Source organism: Micromonas pusilla (assembly GCF_000151265.4).
Source record: "Micromonas pusilla CCMP1545 genomic scaffold MICPUCscaffold_7, whole genome shotgun sequence".
NCBI classification, from domain to species: Eukaryota; Viridiplantae; Chlorophyta; class Mamiellophyceae; order Mamiellales; family Mamiellaceae; genus Micromonas; species Micromonas pusilla.
Window position 1 is genome coordinate 859,829 of NW_003315888.1, and position 15,931 is coordinate 875,759.

The 15,931-nt window shown below is 69.3% G+C and overlaps 12 protein-coding genes across 12 annotated transcripts; 6 read left to right on the plus strand and 6 right to left on the minus strand.

Moving 5' to 3' along the window:
• Positions 1 to 512: 512 nt before the first annotated feature.
• Positions 513 to 2,330, plus strand: MICPUCDRAFT_47757 (uncharacterized protein; the record flags this gene model as incomplete). The annotated part of the gene is made up of 2 exons (XM_003059815.1): positions 513 to 1,862; positions 2,059 to 2,330. 2 exons carry the CDS (start codon positions 513 to 515, stop codon positions 2,314 to 2,316), a joined length of 1,608 nt encoding a protein of 535 aa, XP_003059861.1. The 3' UTR covers positions 2,317 to 2,330.
• Positions 2,331 to 2,633: 303 nt separating this feature from the next.
• MICPUCDRAFT_10653 (Hydroxy/Aromatic amino acid permease family) lies at positions 2,634 to 3,823 on the minus strand (the record flags this gene model as incomplete). The annotated part of the gene is made up of 2 exons (XM_003060109.1): positions 2,634 to 3,578; positions 3,698 to 3,823. Coding segments are annotated over 2 exons (1,071 nt in total), but the record flags the coding sequence as incomplete, so codon positions are not given.
• Positions 3,824 to 4,414: 591 nt separating this feature from the next.
• MICPUCDRAFT_59628 (uncharacterized protein) lies at positions 4,415 to 6,044 on the plus strand (the record flags this gene model as incomplete). The annotated part of the gene is made up of 2 exons (XM_003059816.1): positions 4,415 to 5,421; positions 5,483 to 6,044. The coding sequence occupies 2 exons, from the start codon at positions 4,415 to 4,417 to the stop codon at positions 6,042 to 6,044; spliced, it is 1,569 nt and encodes a 522-aa protein (XP_003059862.1).
• Positions 6,045 to 6,151: 107 nt separating this feature from the next.
• MICPUCDRAFT_59629 (uncharacterized protein) lies at positions 6,152 to 6,613 on the minus strand (the record flags this gene model as incomplete). Its single annotated transcript, XM_003060110.1, has 1 exon — positions 6,152 to 6,613. One exon carries the CDS (start codon positions 6,611 to 6,613, stop codon positions 6,152 to 6,154), a length of 462 nt encoding a protein of 153 aa, XP_003060156.1.
• Positions 6,614 to 6,769: 156 nt separating this feature from the next.
• Positions 6,770 to 7,069, plus strand: MICPUCDRAFT_44519 (uncharacterized protein; the record flags this gene model as incomplete). The annotated part of the gene is made up of 1 exon (XM_003059817.1): positions 6,770 to 7,069. One exon carries the CDS (start codon positions 6,770 to 6,772, stop codon positions 7,067 to 7,069), a length of 300 nt encoding a protein of 99 aa, XP_003059863.1.
• Positions 7,070 to 7,266: 197 nt separating this feature from the next.
• MICPUCDRAFT_59631 (uncharacterized protein) lies at positions 7,267 to 9,270 on the plus strand (the record flags this gene model as incomplete). Its single annotated transcript, XM_003059818.1, has 1 exon — positions 7,267 to 9,270. One exon carries the CDS (start codon positions 7,267 to 7,269, stop codon positions 9,268 to 9,270), a length of 2,004 nt encoding a protein of 667 aa, XP_003059864.1.
• A 91-nt stretch (positions 9,271 to 9,361) lies between these two features.
• Positions 9,362 to 10,157, minus strand: MICPUCDRAFT_59632 (uncharacterized protein; the record flags this gene model as incomplete). The annotated part of the gene is made up of 2 exons (XM_003060111.1): positions 9,362 to 9,874; positions 10,035 to 10,157. The coding sequence occupies 2 exons, from the start codon at positions 10,155 to 10,157 to the stop codon at positions 9,362 to 9,364; spliced, it is 636 nt and encodes a 211-aa protein (XP_003060157.1).
• An 80-nt stretch (positions 10,158 to 10,237) lies between these two features.
• On the plus strand, positions 10,238 to 11,470 carry MICPUCDRAFT_59633 (uncharacterized protein; the record flags this gene model as incomplete). The annotated part of the gene is made up of 1 exon (XM_003059819.1): positions 10,238 to 11,470. One exon carries the CDS (start codon positions 10,238 to 10,240, stop codon positions 11,468 to 11,470), a length of 1,233 nt encoding a protein of 410 aa, XP_003059865.1.
• Positions 11,471 to 11,864: 394 nt separating this feature from the next.
• On the minus strand, positions 11,865 to 12,095 carry MICPUCDRAFT_9424 (uncharacterized protein; the record flags this gene model as incomplete). Its single annotated transcript, XM_003060112.1, has 1 exon — positions 11,865 to 12,095. A coding segment is annotated over one exon (231 nt), but the record flags the coding sequence as incomplete, so codon positions are not given.
• Positions 12,096 to 13,313: 1,218 nt separating this feature from the next.
• Positions 13,314 to 14,424, plus strand: MICPUCDRAFT_59635 (uncharacterized protein; the record flags this gene model as incomplete). The annotated part of the gene is made up of 1 exon (XM_003059820.1): positions 13,314 to 14,424. One exon carries the CDS (start codon positions 13,314 to 13,316, stop codon positions 14,367 to 14,369), a length of 1,056 nt encoding a protein of 351 aa, XP_003059866.1. The 3' UTR covers positions 14,370 to 14,424.
• Positions 14,425 to 14,461: 37 nt separating this feature from the next.
• On the minus strand, positions 14,462 to 14,896 carry MICPUCDRAFT_59636 (uncharacterized protein; the record flags this gene model as incomplete). Its single annotated transcript, XM_003060113.1, has 1 exon — positions 14,462 to 14,896. One exon carries the CDS (start codon positions 14,894 to 14,896, stop codon positions 14,462 to 14,464), a length of 435 nt encoding a protein of 144 aa, XP_003060159.1.
• A 152-nt stretch (positions 14,897 to 15,048) lies between these two features.
• Positions 15,049 to 15,639, minus strand: MICPUCDRAFT_59637 (uncharacterized protein; the record flags this gene model as incomplete). Its single annotated transcript, XM_003060114.1, has 1 exon — positions 15,049 to 15,639. The coding sequence occupies one exon, from the start codon at positions 15,637 to 15,639 to the stop codon at positions 15,049 to 15,051; it is 591 nt and encodes a 196-aa protein (XP_003060160.1).
• Positions 15,640 to 15,931: the final 292 nt, after the last annotated feature.

A 15,931-nucleotide genomic window follows, 5' to 3' on the forward strand; every position in this document is an offset into this window, starting at 1 on the left:
CGCCCCCGCGCGCGCCTCGCACCCGCGCCGGACGTCCGATCGATCCTCTCCCTCTTCCTCCGATCGCGATCTGACGAAGATCGAAATCTTACCTCCCTCTCCTCCTCCTCCTCCTCCCCGACGCGACAGGCGGCCTCGACGAGCAAGTCACGGAGGCGTTCCTGCACGCGGCGTTCATCCCGGGACGCGGGAGAGATCCATTCCGTCCATCCGAAACCGAACGTTGTTTTTATAGCCGTCGCCGCCGTCGCCGCCGCCGCCGCCGCGCGTCCCCGCGCGGGCGCGGGTTTGGCGCGCCGTAGCCGAGTCGATCGTCTCGGGTGTAATCGTACCGCAGCGGTCGTAGCTATTCGACGCGAGACGCGCGAGCGACGCGTCCGCTGCCGAGCGAAGGGCGACCCCGACGCGTCGCGGCGCGCTTTGCCCTTTGGAGGAAACGAAATCGCCAAGTGGCACTCCGCGGCTGACGCTGACGATGTCGTCCGCCTCGCCTCGCCACTCCCCGCCGCGCGATGGCGATGGCGTCCTCGGCGACGTCGGCGTCGCGCGTCCGCGCGGCGGCGGCGCGCGCGCCGTCGACGCGGACCGCGCGAGGACGCGCGACCGCGCGCGCGACGCGCGGCGTCGCCGTCCGCGCGACGACGCCCTCGACGCCCATCGAGTCCTGCGACGTCGCCGTCGTCGGCGCCGGCCCCGGCGGCCTCGCGACCGCGATCGCGCTCCAGCGCGCGGGCGTGGACGTCGTCGTCTTCGAGCAGCGCGAGCGAATCCGACCCGCGGGCGTCGCCGTGTTCATATGGCCGCACGGCCTGAGGAATCTCCGAGCCATCTGCGCGGAGACGACCACGGAGGTTATAAACGCCGGCGCCACCATCGACACCATCGCGATCGAGCAGCTCACCCCGACGACGTCCGCGTCCGAGACGCTCGTGCGCATCGACGTCGCGGGCTGGTCCGAGCGCGTGAACCTCCCGCCGCAGATCGGCATCACGTGGGCGCGACTCACGAACGCGCTGCGAGGCGGCTTGAGAGACGGCACCGTTCGCCTCGGGCACGCGCTCGAGGGGATGACGATGACGACGGATGCGGACGGCGAAGAGGGCGACGTCGTGCTGACGTTCGCGCCGCCGAGGAGCGGCGGCGACGCGCCGCCGCCCGTGCGCGTCCGCGGGTGCGTCGTGGGCGCGGACGGACGGAACAGTAAGGTGCGCGAGTTGACCTTCGGCGGCGGCGCATCGGAAGAGAGAGACGCCGCGAGCGCGACGTCGTCGCCCGCGACGACGTCGGCGCCGGAGGCGAACGTGTACTACGCGCTGTCGCCCAACCCCCCGCCCGGGGCGGGCGGCGCGGGCGCGTTCAACGAGCTGCGGTTCGTCCTGTGCGACGGCAGCGGGATCTCGCTCCTGGACGTCGGCAGAGGGAACTTGGACTTGGCTGAAGACGGAAGCGCCGGCGACGCCGCAGCGGACGCCGCGCCGCCCGCGGGGCAACTCATGTTTGGCACGACGCGTTTCTCCGAGCGCGCGCGCGCGTTCGAGACCCCGGAGCAGCGGCTCGCGCACCTCGAGACGCTGTTCCGCGGCACGACGCCGCTGCTCGAGCGCGCGGTGTCGTCCACGGCACCGGGCGCGGTCGTTCAGACGACGCTGTTCGATCGCCCGGCGGCGGCGAAGTGGTCGCGAGGCCGCGTGACGCTACTCGGCGACGCGTCGCACTGCATGTACCCGTCGTTGGGTTTGGGCATCTCCACCGCGTTTGGCGACGCCGTGGAGCTGTCGCGGTGTCTTCTCGGCGGCGGCGGCGACGGCGGCGGCGACGCTCTCTGCGAGATGACGTTCGCGGACGTCGAGCGCCGGCTTCAGGCGCGTTCTGATTCACACTGGTCCCCATACGACCGCGTTCGCGTGGTGAACGCCGTTTCTTATTAAGGACTTTTCCCGGCGTTTCTCTCCGCCCACCCCTCGCTTTCAATCCCGACACACCTCGACGCCTTTCAACTCCCAAGTCTGACTCCTTTGAACTCCACCCCGACGTCGCTACGTATGGAACGACCCTCAGACGTACGAGCGGCGGAGAATTCCCGTCGCGTGGGCGCTACAGACGGGGAGCCGCCTGATGCACGAGGTCCTCGCGGCGACGTCGGAGCGGCCCGCGAGCGACGCGCGGGGAACGGTGGACGTATCAGGGGCGTTCTTCAAGGCGTGGCAGGGCGCGCTGTGGCTGTTCGGCGATCGACCGGAAGAGAAGACGGCGAAGGCGAAGGAGCAGGAGCAGGAAAAGAAGAAGGCGACGGAGGACGTTTCGCCGCGGAGCTGATGAGGTAGGGTGGCGGCGGCCGCGGTATGGCATGAGGTAGCTCATGATGTTGTTAACGTGTGCTAATAGTAGGAGGGCCTTCCTTCTCTTCTCGCGACGCGCGTCCGCGTCCGTCAGAAATCCCTCGCGGCGAGGTACCCCGTCGCGTCGCCGACGGTCTCGTTCACCACCACGGCGAGCGCCAGCGTCCCCAAGGCGCCCAACGCGACGATCCCGCCCGGCACGATCGGATCCAACACGTCCGACGTCACGACGCACGCGAACGCGTCCCCTCGCAGCTCGCACTCCTCCGGCGGCGACTCCCTCCGCTGCATCTCGCGGTTCCTCCACGCCATCAGCGGCGGCATGCACCCGAACAGTGTCAAGACGCCGAACGTCCCCGCCTTGTCCAACGCGCTCAAGAAGATGTCGGGGTACGCCAGCGCGAACGCCGTCGGCGGCAACAACGCCACCGCCCACGGCTTCGCGTCGCCTTTCGACGTCGTCTTCATCCCGTCCGCGAGAAAATCCGTGAGGCCCAACACGAACCCTAGAAAACTCGTGCTCACCGCGAAGAACGAGAACCCGCTCACGAGCGCCTTCGCGGCGTCTGAGGACGCCTGCAGCGTCGCCAGCGGGTCCGGCGCCTTGACGCCCTGCCTCAACGCCGCCTCCACGTCGTCGACGCCGACGCTTCCCAGCACCGCGGCGTCCCACAGTGCGAACATCGCGAACGGGATGAACGTCCCGGCGATGATCGCGACGCGGATCTTCGACTTGTCCCCTTCCAGCGACGACGACACCACCGGTATGACGTTGTGGAAGACGAACGCGAGCGCGATGACGGGGATCGTGTCGGGCACGGCGGTCCAGTCGCCGCGGTCGATCAGATTCCGCGGATCCGCCGCGCTCCCGGCGAGCGCGAGCAGCGGGAAGAACAGCGCGAGGACGATCACCACGAGCGCGTTGTTAAACCGCTCGATCGCGTCGCTCTCGGCGAGGAACAAAAAGCCGCCGAGCGCGGCGACGTACTCGATCGACGCCGCCGGCGCGCCGCCCGGAAACGCCGGGATTAAATCCACGGCGAGCTCGCCCACCTTGGCGACGTACGCTACCAACAGCGCGTAGTGTATGAACACGTACGACGCCCACGCGAAGCGCACGCCGCCGACGCCCAGGGTGCGGTCCGCCATGGACACGATGCTGACGCCGCCGCCGCCGAGCTCGCACATCGTCGCGAGGTTGACCTCGAGCACGCACAAGCCGGTGGCGACCATGTAGATCTGATGATGAGGGCCGTTCCGTATAAAAATAAGTTAGTTCACCGGTCAGTTGAAAGGAGACGCGGTCGAGTGTTGAAACCGATGGATGGGTGAAACACTCATTTTTGTATAGAACGCACCCAGCACAGGATCAGCGCGGTCGTGGACGGGACGAAGCCGGCGGTCTCGCAGACCGCGGGGAGCGCGAGCATGCCCGCGCCGACGGTGGTGCCCGCGACGAGCGCGATCGCGCCGCCGACGGAGCCGGGCGCGTGCACGAGCGCGCGGGGGGCGGACGACGACGACGACGACGGCGCGATCGATCCGGCTCCGGGATCGGCGAAGGAGCAGGAGGAGGAGGAGGAGGACGCGCGCGGCGACGGCGCGAGGTTCGACCACAGTCGCGTGATCGTCTCGCTCTTCGCGTTCTCGTTCGTCGCGGCGGAGGATGAAGAGGGCGCGTCGTCCGCGTCCGCGTCCGCGTCCGCGTCTTCGCGCGACGACGCCGCCGCGACGAGAGTCGACGCGAAGCGACGATATCGCAGCGTATCCGCTTCGCGGTTCCGAAAGGATGGTGCGATCGCGACGAGACGCGCGCGAGACGGCGCGCGGCGTCCGCGCGAGGGCGCCGACGTCGCGACCGCGGCGCGCGCGCGAGTCGTGCTCGCGCGCGCGCCGCTCGAGAGACGCGCGGCGCGCGCGTCCGCGATCGCCGGCGCGCGCGTCATGCCGTGCCCGGGAGAGTGACAGCTCCCGGCGAGCACGAGTCTTCTTCTGTCAGGTCGCGGTCGTCGTCGGAAAAGCAACAACTGCACTCTCCTACGCGAACAGAACGCGGCGCGCCGCCGCCGGGCGCGATGCACGCGCCGCCGACGCCGCCGACGCCGCCGCGCGCGCCGTGGCCCATCGCGCTGGCGGACATCCCCGGACGCGGAAAGGGCGTCGTCGCGACGCGAGAGATCAGACCCGGGGAGTGCGTGCTCGAGGAGCGCGCGACGATGACCGGCGTCTCGGAATCGCATCGCGCGACGACGTGCGCGGGGTGCCTGCGACGCGCGGCGCGGTGCGTCCGAACGCGCGCGTGCGAGCGCTGCGGCGAGGTTCTCCTGTGCGACGACTGTCACCGCGCCGCGGAGCTCGCGTTCGGCGCGGACGACGCGAGACTCGCGATGGCGCCGAACGCGCACACGCGCGTCAAGTGCCGCGGCGAGGCGGTCGGCGCGAGCGCGGCGCTCTCGACGGGCGACCGCGAGCGGTTCCGCTTCCTCGTCGCGTGCGCGGAGCTCCGCGCGATGAAAACCATGCGCGCGGAGACGCAGGCGCGCGAAGACGACCGCGGGTTCGACGACGTCGCGAGCCTGTGCCCGCGCGAGGACGACGACGGCGGAGGGAGATGGCCGATCGCGTCGCACGTCGACGCCGCGACGCGTTTACACCCCCTGCTCTTCGCGACGATGCACGACGCGGACATCGAGCGCGGCGTCCTCAAGGTGAACGGCGCGTCGCTGAGCAGCGACGACTTCGAGAGGATGTACGTCGGCACGATCCGAGAGAACGCGATGCTGCTCGCGAAGGAGAGCAAGAACGCGTTCGGCGTCATGGCGGCGGCGGCGGCGGACGAACGCGACGAAAACGATTTCGGGGCGGCGAGAAGCGTCCGCGGCGGCGCGCTGTATCGCGACGCGTCTCGCGTTAACCACGGATGCTTCCCGAACGTCGCGCGGTTCGATAACTTCGACGGCGACTTCCAAGACCCGTCCAAGGCGTTTTCCTCGCCGTCGTCTCTCAGCGCGCTATGTGAGCCGTCGACGCTGCGTCTGCTCGCGATCGACGTCATCCCCGCCGGCGCCGAGGTTTTGATGAGGTGCGTTCTATACACTGGTTCCCATACGACCGCGTTGGCGTGGTGAACGCCGATCCTTAAGGACTTTCTCTCCCGGCGTCTCTCTCCGCCCAGGGTCCCTCGCGTTCAATCCCCGCCCTCGGCGCCTTTCAACTCCCAAGTCTGACGCCTTTCAACTCCACCCCGACGTCGCTTCGTATGGAACGACCCTGAGCTACCTCCCCGTGAACGAGCCCGTGGGCGCGAGGCGCGCGCGGCTGCGACGCGGGTTCGGGTTCGCGTGCGATTGCGCTCGCTGCGCGTTGGAGGTGCGCTGGGCGCTCGAGGACGGCGAGCGCACGGGAGACGAAGAGCCGACGGAGACGTACGACGACGCGACGACGGCGGCGGACGCGTCGGAAGCCGCGGAGGAGGCGAGGGACGAGGCGACGGCGGCGGCGCTGACGGAGGAGGAACAGACGCGCAGAGCGGACCGTGCGCCGGTGGAGTACGCGCTGTGGTTCATGAAGAACATGTGCGCGGAGGAAGACTGCGGCGGGACGCTCGCGCCGCCGAACCCGACGGCGACGCACTGCGCGTGTAACTATTGCGGGCGGGTTCGAACGGACGACGCGTTTTTCGCGCAACTCGCCGGCGGCGGGTGACGCCGCGACGATCGAACCGACGACGCGTCCGGTCGAGTTGTTTATGATAACAACGCCAACGCGCGCGTGAATAATATCCTAATAGAGCTACCTTAACCGAGGGCTAGCTACGACTCTTTTTCTAACCCCGGCCCCGAGGCCGTTTCCTCGTCGTCCCCCCCCTCGTTCGCGTTCGCTCCGTCTGACGGATCATCCCACGCGTCTCGTGGACGCATCTCGGGCATCTCGAGCCCCACGTACCGCGCCGTGTTCGTCGCCTTCCTCAGCTGCTCCCTCTCCTTGTCGAGCGAGTGCCCGTAGTCGAAGAGCATCTCTTTGTGCGCGTGCACCGCGTTCACGAGCGCGGCGTACTCCTCCGCGGCGACGAGCTTCGCGGCGACGACGTCTTCGCGCTGGATCGACGGGGCCCTGGATCCTCCGTCGCCGCCCGCGCCGCCGCCCGCGCGGAAGAGCTCGAGGACGTGCTCGCGGAACGCCGTCGCGCCGCTCGCGGACGTGACGTGCTTGTCCACCGCGCGCAGGACGACCCTGAGGGCGCTGCGCCAGCTCGGAGACGTCGCGACGCTCATGACGCGACGACGCCCGGCGCGGCGCGGCGCGACTGTGATCAACGATGAACACGCGTGCTGCTCCTGAACAAATAAAAATATCCTCCAGATGCACTGATGAAGTCAAACGCGCGGCCTCCGCGCTCATCACCGCGTCACACATCGCGCGCGCTTGACATGACCGAGAGCTCGCCCGCGCCGGAACCGCTCCCGAAGCTCCAAGAGGGCGTCAACGCGAAGCTCGTGAGCTCGGGCGAGCGCGAGCGCCTGAAGCAGCTCCTGCGCGAGAGACTCATCGAGTGCGGGTGGAGGGACGAGCTCAAGGAGCAGTGCAAGCGGATCGTCAAAGCGCGCGGGTTCGAGAACGTGACGACGGAGGATTTAGCGCGCGAGATCACGCCCGTGGGACGCGCGACGGTCCCGGACGCGGTCAAGGCGGAGCTGCTTCAGAACATCCGGAAGTTTCTTCAGCCGTGAGCGCGCCCGGGGTGGTTGGGCGAAGCGCGGCGGCGCGAGATCCGTCGCGCGTCCGTCCGTAGTCCGAGAAGAAGCAAAAGGTATTAGAAGACTCGTTTGAACGACGCGACAGGACGCGCGATCGAACGAGCGGAGGGCGGGCATAACAGACCCGACGGAGGACGTCGGTCTGCGGAGACGCGCGAAGAAAGGAGACGATGCCGCCGCGCGCGCACGTCCGCGTCGCCGAGCCCGGGGTCGCGTTCACGCCGCCGCCGCCGCCGCCGTGGGCGTCGCCTCACGACGACGAGACCACGGCTCCGACGCCGGCGTTTTACGACGACGCGAGCGGCGTCGTCCTCGTGAAAAACAACCTCGGGCTGCGGTGCCATCCGCTGCCGCCGCCGCGCTCGAGCTCGATCGATTCTCGGTCGTCATCGTCCGAATCGCTTCCCGCGGAGGAGCCGTACGACATCGCGATCGCGCCCGGGGAGGTGCTCGACGCGCGGTTGTCGCCCGCGCCCGGCGGCGACGCGCGGCGAATTGGAAACGATTCGGACGACGACGACGACGACGACGACGACGACGCGCCCGCGCGCGTTCACCCCCCGCGCGTCGTCGCGGTCCAGCGCTCCCCGACGACGATCGAGATCGCGCCCGCGAGGATCGTGGACGCGAGTTACGTCGTCGAGGCGCCGCCGGGACGGACGCACGTCGTGACGCGCGCCGCGGAGAAGGGCGAGACGATCGTTTCGTTTTTTTGGGTCCGAAACGTACCCGGGGTGGACTTCGTCGTCGTCACCACGCTCGGCGTGGAGCAGCACAAGCTCGTCGCGGACGGCGGCGGCGACCGCGAGTCCGAATCCGAATTCGACTTCGGCCCGCGGCTCGTCTTGGTCTCGGAGAAGAAGAAGCCGGGGGGCAGAGTCGCGTGGTGCGTCTATTCGCGCGCCGCGTCGACGCTCGTCGTCGCCGTCGCCGGCTCGAAAAAAGTCGTCGTCGCCGCGTCGAGGTTCACGTCCGCGGGGGTCGTGAAGCTCCCGAAGTTTGATCTGCCGCTCGAGGAGGGCGACGCGGACGGCGGTCTTCTCGACGCGCGATGCGCGCGTTTGGTCGCCGCGCGCGGGCGGCCTTTCCTGTGCGTCGTGGGCGCGGCCGCGGGTCTCGCGCGGGTGTACCGGGTCTTCGCGGACGCGTTCGTTTTGACGGCGACGATCTCGTTGAAACCGTTCGGTCTCGGGCGTTACGAAGGACAGAGCGCGCGAGCCGACGCCGCGTCCGTCGCCGTGTCCGTGGTGGACGACGCGCTCGTCGTGCACGCGCTCGACGCGGGCGTGAGCGCGGTCTACGACATCGTCGGCCGCCGCGTCGCCGACGCCGACGCCGCCGCCGCCGCGCCCGCCGCGTTTTCTCTTCCGGCGTCTTGGGAAGTCCCTCGCGGCGAATCCGCGCCCGTCGACGCCGCGGAAGCGCCGCTCGAGCCGATCGCGCCGCCGTTACCCCTCGGCGGCGTCGACCGCCAGCTTCGATGCGACCGCGCGTGGAAGTTCTACGGCGACGACGTCGTGATGCACCCGAGAGGCGGCCGCGCGTGGCGCGCGCGGCTCGACCTCGCGGCGTTGACGGATTCGTGCTCGCGGCGGTCCGACGTGGTGGCGTTTTTGCAGTCGCGCGCGGAGGTGTCCGGCGGATTCCCCGCGGACGGCCCGAAAGCGCTGACGTTGCGCGCGTTGCGGGAGATGGTGACGGACAGTAGCTTGGATGTAACGGAAGCGCGACGGGCGTTTAAGATAACGTGCGACGCGTACGGGGAGGCGGCGCGGCGCGTTTTCGAGCGACGCGGCGCCCGCGGCGGCGACGACGACGACGCGTCGACGTCGACGTCGTTCGCGCTGCCGTCGACCTCGCCCGCGGTGTCCCCGGGTGAGATGCTGAGCGAGGTTTTCGCGCCGATGGCGAAGGAAGCGTTGGAAGCCTCGCGCGGCGGGGACGGGGACGGGGACGGGGACGCGAAACGCGCGGAGAGCGGTCAGAGGGCGGCGCTCGCGTTGAGACGATCCATCGTGGATTTTCTTCTCGCGCTCGACGAGTCCGCCGCGCGCGAGGTGGCGGACGCGGACGGGTGCGTCGAGAAGTTAGAGAGGCTGAGGGAGTCGCTGCCGTCGCCGGTGTCCGGCGCGGGCGAGCCGCATCAGCTCCCGTGGCGATCGCGCGAGGCGTAGGAGTGACTAGTCTAGCTAGGTACGACTCGACGACGAAAAACTAAACCTTCGAGCGTTCGAGACGCGTTCGGTCTCTCCCTGCCCACCTCGTTCACCGTCCCGGCTGCCCTTTCGGCCCGTACAAGAATATCCGCTCCTGCGTCTCCTCCTTCACGCTCATGTACCCCAACGCCGGCGGCTTCCTCTCCAGGTCGTACCCCTCGAACGCGTCCAAGAGTTCGTCCTCGCGGTCGCGCACGAAACACAGCCACACCGGCGACGCCCTCTGCGCGTCCGTCGCCGCCAGAAGATCGACCGTCCGCCGCAGCGACCGCATCTCCACGTTGCTGAACGGCGGGTCGCAGAACACGACGTCGTACGGGAACCGCAGCTGCCGCGGCTCCGTGAGCTCGAACTGTTTGAACTTGTTCGCGCCGAGTCGGCTCTTCCACCGCGCGTCGCGGTCGAGCAACAGGTAATCCAGATTCGCGCGCTCCGCTCTCGCCGCGAGCGACGGCGTGCACAAGAACGCGGGGCGCTGATACCTCGTCGCGATCTTGAACAGGCGCTCCGTCGTCGCGTCGTCGTAGAAGAACTGCTCGAACCGGTGGTCTTCCTCGACGCCCTGCGATGGGGCGCGGGACGGGGACGTCAGCGGGGACGACGGAGGGGAGGGATCGGCGGAGAACGTGCGCTCCGGAACAGAACGCGCGCGGACGAGGACGGGCGGAATCGGAAATCATCCTTCACGACGAACGCGGTGCCGACTTTACGCGCGGACGCACCAGCACCGTCGCGGGTTTTAAGTCCGTCGCGGGCGATCCCGGCGGACGTTTGCTCTTCTTGGAGCGCTTCTTCCTCGAGCTCGCGCCGGCGAGGACGACGACGCCGCCTCGCGCGAGCGACATGCGCTGTGACCATCGCGGGTTTTTCAGCGCCGCGGTTTATTCGTCGAAACTCGAGAGCAGACACCACTCGCCAGAATCCGATGCGCGGAAGCCTCCTCGCCCTCGCGCTCCTCCTCGCGCTCCTCCTCGGCGTCGCGACCGCGGCGGAGCAGGACCACTACGGCGTCCTCGGCGTCCGTCGCGGCGCGACCGCGAACGAGATCAAGCGCGCGTTCCGACGACAGTCGCTGCTGCTCCAACCAGACAAAGCGAGATCCGCCAATTGGAAGTTTTCGCGATCGACGAAGAACGCGCGTGACGGCGACGACGACGACGACGACGACGACGGCGGCGACGACGACGCGACGTCGGTCGAGACGGGGTGGCAGCGGTGCGTGGCCGCGCATGACGTGCTGATCGACGCGGACGCGCGCGCGGCGTACGACGCGGAGGAGGAGGCGCGCCGCGAGCGAACGGCCGCGGCGAGGAGAGCGAGCGCGAGGGCGTCGAAGAAGAAGAAGAGAGGCGCGTCGTCGTCGTCGTCGCCGCGGACGACGACCGCGACGACGAACGGCGCGCTCCCTCTCCCGACCACCCTGGACGCGCTTTCGCTTCGACGCGAGCTCTCGTACGCGGACCGCCCGCTGACGTTCGTGCTCTACCGCGGCGGCGCGTGGTGCGAGGTGTGCGACGACGCGGAAACGCACTTCTTCGAACCCGCGGCGCGGCGGAAACTCGCGGGGGTGGCGCGCGTCGTGATCCACCACTGCGACGACGACGCCGAGCTCGACGACGCGCGGGCGACGCACGCGCGCGCCGCCGCCGCCGCCGGGCGTGACGGTGATGAAACGGTCGCGCCGTGTGCGTTACTTCACTTGGACGCGGACCACCTCCCGATGGTCCTCGCGTACGGCCCGCGCGACGCGGAGATCGAATCCGGCGCGCAGATCACGAAACCCGTCTTCGAGTCCGAGGAGGAGCTTAACGACGCGCTGACGTTCGTCGTGGACGCGACGGTCGCCGCGCACGGCGCCGGGATCATTCAGGGCGCGCGCGAAGGCCGCGCCGCCGCGGACGCGGACTGCGACGTCGGATTGGGCGCGGACGACGCGGAGGACGTGCGAGCGGCGATGCGGGAACGGCGCGAGGTGGACGCGGCCAGGCGCGCGGGTGGCGGCGGCGGCGGCGGCGGCGCCGCCGCCGGGGGAGGTAGGGCGGTAGAGGTAGAGCTGGAGTTGGCGAGGGCGCGGCGGCGACGGGAGGCGCGCCTCGCCGCGGCGAAGAGAGAGAAGGACGCGCGAAAGGCGGAGCGACGGCGGAACCGGGACGCGTAGAAGAGGGGGTCGAGCCCGGACCGGCGCGCGCGGTTTCGAGGTATCTTATTAGGGCCGTTCTATACAAGCGAATGTCGGGGTGGAGTTGAAAGGCGTCAGTTGAAGTTGAAAGGCGTCGAGGGCGGGGGTTGAAAGCGGGGGGTGGGCGGAGAGAGACGCAGGGAAAAGTCCTTAAGGATCGGCGTTCACCACGCCGACGCGGTCGTATGGGAACCAGTGTATAGAACGCACCTTATTACATCACGACGCACTCAGGTTGCTCGCCGCCGGCGCCCGCCGCGCCTCCGCCCCCCGCGCCGCCTCCCGCCGCGCTCCCTCCCGGCGCGTACGCCCCCCTCGGCGCGAACATCGGTGCGCCGTCCGCGCCAACCCCCGGCGCCATCCCCTGGTCCTTCAGCTCCTTCATGATCTCATCCGGGGGCAGACCGAACGACTGCATCTCTTGCAAGAGCGTCACGACTTTGGCGAAGTCGGTGTTTTCGTCTTCAAAGGCGGTCACGATCGCGCGCACCTTCACGAGCTGCGCTTCGTACCGAATCACCTCCTCGTCCGGAAGGTTCTTCTTGTTCTTTTTTATCCACGGCGGGTACTTCGCCGCGATCTCCTTCATCGGCTCGTACAAGACGTCCTTGCTCAGTAGGTGCTGCAGCATGTTATCCATTATCGACTGCATCGGGTTCTTCCCGTCGCCGTCCTCGTTCGCGCCTTGGAACATCGCCGTCATCATCTTCTCGAGATCCGCGATCTGATCCGCGGCTTGTTTCCCGGCCGCGGCGTCCTCCTCGCTCGCGCCGCTCGCGGGGTTGGAGAAAAGCCCGTTCAGAGCGGCGATGGTATCGTTCAACGACGCGTTGGCGGTGTTCGCGCCGCCGCCGTCGCCCGCGCCACCCGCGCCTCCCGCGCCCGCGGCGCCTCCCGCGCCCGCGGCGCCGCCCCACATCTTCTGCATCTGCTCCATGTACGCCGCCATGGGGTCCGCGCCGCCGCCGAACCCGCCGCCGCTCGCGCCGGACGCGGCGTCGAACGCGGCCATCGGATCGTCGCCGTTCCCGCCCCCGCCCCCCCATCCGCCGCCGAGTCCGTACGGCGCCCCCTGCTGCCCCTGCCCCGCGCCGCCCATGATCCCGAACGGGTCGAACGGGTTCGGCGATTGGGCCGCCGGCGGAGGCTTCTTCTTCTTCGTGTCCTTCTTCTTCGTGTCCTTGACGTTCAGCCCGAGACCGCCGAGACCCTCCGGGGCTTTCTCTTTCTTCTGCGGGAGGCCCATCCCCCCGAGACCTTTCGCGGCGGGCGGCGCGGGCTTGGGCGCTTTCGGCTTCTTCTTCGCGCTGCGATGACGACGGCGAGGAGGAGGCTGTCGTTTGTCAGAGGGAACGACGGAGGGAACGACGGACGGACGGACGGACGGACGGACGATCGTCGGTCGCCGCGCGCCGCCGCGCGCGCCGCGCGAGGATGGAGGAGGAGGAGGAGGAGGAGGAGGAGGAGAGCGCGCGATTCGATTCGCGGTGCCGAACGCACCCGTCGCCGCCGGGGGTGGACTTCGACTCGAAATCCTTCACGGCCCCCGCGAGGAGGTCCGCGGTCTTCTGGTCCATCTCCGCCATGACGTGCGCGGAAATAGCGGAGCGAGTGCGCGCGTCGTGCCGACGCGCCGCGAGTTATCGCGGCGTCGCGTCGCCCGCTCAGATCTCAGACTTCCCGTCGTCGAACGCGAACGTTCGACCCTAACCCTCAACAGACTGTTATCCTCGCCTCGCGTCGCGCGCTTCGACACTCCCTCGGACGCGCCGCCGTCGACGCTCTCCGATCGCGTCCGCGTCGAAGTCGCCGGGGCGTCGTCATGCGCGCCGCGATCGCGCCCGCCGCGCCCGCCGCGCGCGTCCGCGCGTCCTCCTCCGCCTCCGCGCGTCCTCGCGATCGTCCGCCCTCGATCGCCGCGGCGACGCGACGCCACCGTCATCGCGTCGTCCGCGCGTCCGCGCGCGACGCCGACGCCGACGCCGCGCCGTCGCCGCCGTCGTCGTCGCGCCGCGAGGCGCTCGTCTCCGCGATCACGCTCGCGCTCGCGACGACGACGCGCGCGTTCCCCGCGCGCGCGGACGACGACGCGTTCGCGGCGGACGCGTCGACCTCGATCGAAGAAGACCCGATCGCGCCCGCGGACGCCGACCCCCCAAAACGACCCGCCGCGTCGTCCGCCGCGCCCCCGGTGCGATACAAGGGCGATAACTGGTCCGTCGTCGTCCCCGGCGCGTACGCGAGGAAAGCCACGGAGAAACCGCGGCGGATATACGAGCAGCGCATCGCGGACTGCGAACCCAACTGCCGAGACCTCCAAGCGAAGCGCACGGATGAGACGCCGCTCGTGGCGCGGTTCGGAAGCGACGACGGCGGCGAGGACGTCAGCGTCTCCGTCCGCGGCGCGAACACGCTCAAGCTGACGTTCTTGCAGATCAAGGACGTGAGGGAGTTTGGGGAGGCGCGCGAGGCGGCGCCGCTGTTTATTCCCCCGGGGGCGAAGTTGTTGGACGCGAGCGCGAGGATCGAGACGTCGCCATCGGGCGTCGAGAAGGGGTATTACACGTACGACTTCGAGTACGGCGAGGGGCGCGTGCTGCTCACCGCGGCGGTGGAGCTCGGGAACGTCTACCTGCTCGGCGCCACCGCCGGCGGGGCGGAGGCGTGGAGTCGCGCGGAGAGCGGGTTCAGGCGCGCCGCGAAGTCGTTCAAGGTTGGCGCGGAGGATAACCTTAATAAGGAGAGAGCGGGCGCGGGCGCGGGCGCGGGGGACGAAAACGGCGCGATCGAGCTTCCGGGCGGGACGAGAGCCCCGGGGGAGGACCTCAACTGCCGAGGGCCGCTGCCGATCTTCTGTTCCGTGGAGCCGAGCTCGTGAGCGAGCGGGCGCTAAATCTTCGTAAGGGTATTATAAGGATATTATCATCAGAGCTAAGCTATCGCCGCGGTCGCGTCCGCGTCCGCGTCCGCCTACCAGTACCGATGCCGCGGGTCCAAGTCGTCCTCCTCCGCTCGCTTCACCAGCCCCGCTCTCTCCGCGTCCATCGGCGGCCCGTGGTATGTTCGCACGTGCGACGGCCTCTGCACCGGCGCGCCCTCCCCCGGCACGACGCCGCTCTCCGTCATCTCCAGCCAGCTGTGCGTGTCCTTCTCGCTGTGCTCGCGCGCGCGCCCCTCCGCGAAGATGTCGTCGCCGCCGCGGCTCGCCTCGGAGGTGGGCACCAAGCCGGGCCCCAAGCCGCTCTCGGTGTCCGCGCCCGCGTGGAGCTGCATCTTGCCGTCCATGAAGATGTCGTCCGCGAGCGCGCGGACCATCTTCGGGTCGCCGCCGAACGGCGGCCGCGGGTCGAAGTTGTCCCTCGCCCTTGGCCGCTCGTCGTGCCGCCCGGGCTTGCCCTCGTCCATGATGAAATCCTTTCGCATCTGCGGGTCGTTCCGTGCGAGCGATGATATCGGGGTGGAGTTGAAAGGCGTCAGAAGCGGAGTTGAAAGGCATCGCGGGCGGGGATTGAAAGCGAGGGACCCTGGGCGGAGAGATGCGCCGGGAAGTAAAGTCCTTAAGGATCGGCGTTCACCACGCGAACGCGGTCGTATGGGAACCAGTGTGAGATGGGACGCGCCTGCTTCTGCGCCGCGCGCGCCTCGTCGGGATGTTTGTACGTCCAGTGCACGTTCCCGCGCGTCCGCTCCTTCTCCACCGTCTCCGGCGGGCGCATCGGGAGGCTCCGCGGGCCACCCCGCGGCGGGTAGTCCGTGATGACCGCTTTCAGTCGATCGCGGACGTACCCGGTGATCGGGTCCACGCCGCACTTGGTGTCGTTGTGGACGAGGTAATCGCATCGGATCCCCGCGCGGACCTCGCCGCGCTCCGCGCGCCGCTGCTCGAGCTCGCGCCGCTCCGCCGCGGGGTCTATCGCGGGCTCGTGCCTCTTCGATCGCCATCCGGGCTTGAACGGCTTCGGTCTCGACGGCGGCGGCGCGTTCGGGTCCACGAGCTGTCGCGTCGGCGACGGCGCGGACGGCGTCCCTCGCGCGCCCGCGAGAAAGTTCCACGACGCGGACTCGGGACGGGGCGATTCCGGCACCGCCCTCTTGCGGTGCAACTGGTTCCCGTCCGCGTCGTCGATGTGAAGGACTTGCCGGCCCATCATCGTGCGCGACGCGCGGCGCCCTCGGGCGTGGGCAGCGCGACGCGGTGTGACGACGCGAGGGACGCGGGGCGGCGCGACGCCCCGCCGAGGCGACGGGAATCTCGAAACACATCCGAGTTTGGTTCCCCTCGTCCTGTCGTTGACCCCCTTCCGCGGGCGAGCGCGCGGTGATTTCAGAAACGCTCGCTCAGAAAAACGTTTCATTTTTTATCCTACGTACGGGTATCTCGCGCCGCGCCCCGCGCCTCCGCTCCCGCGCGTCGACCGCGCGCGATCCGATCGATCAATC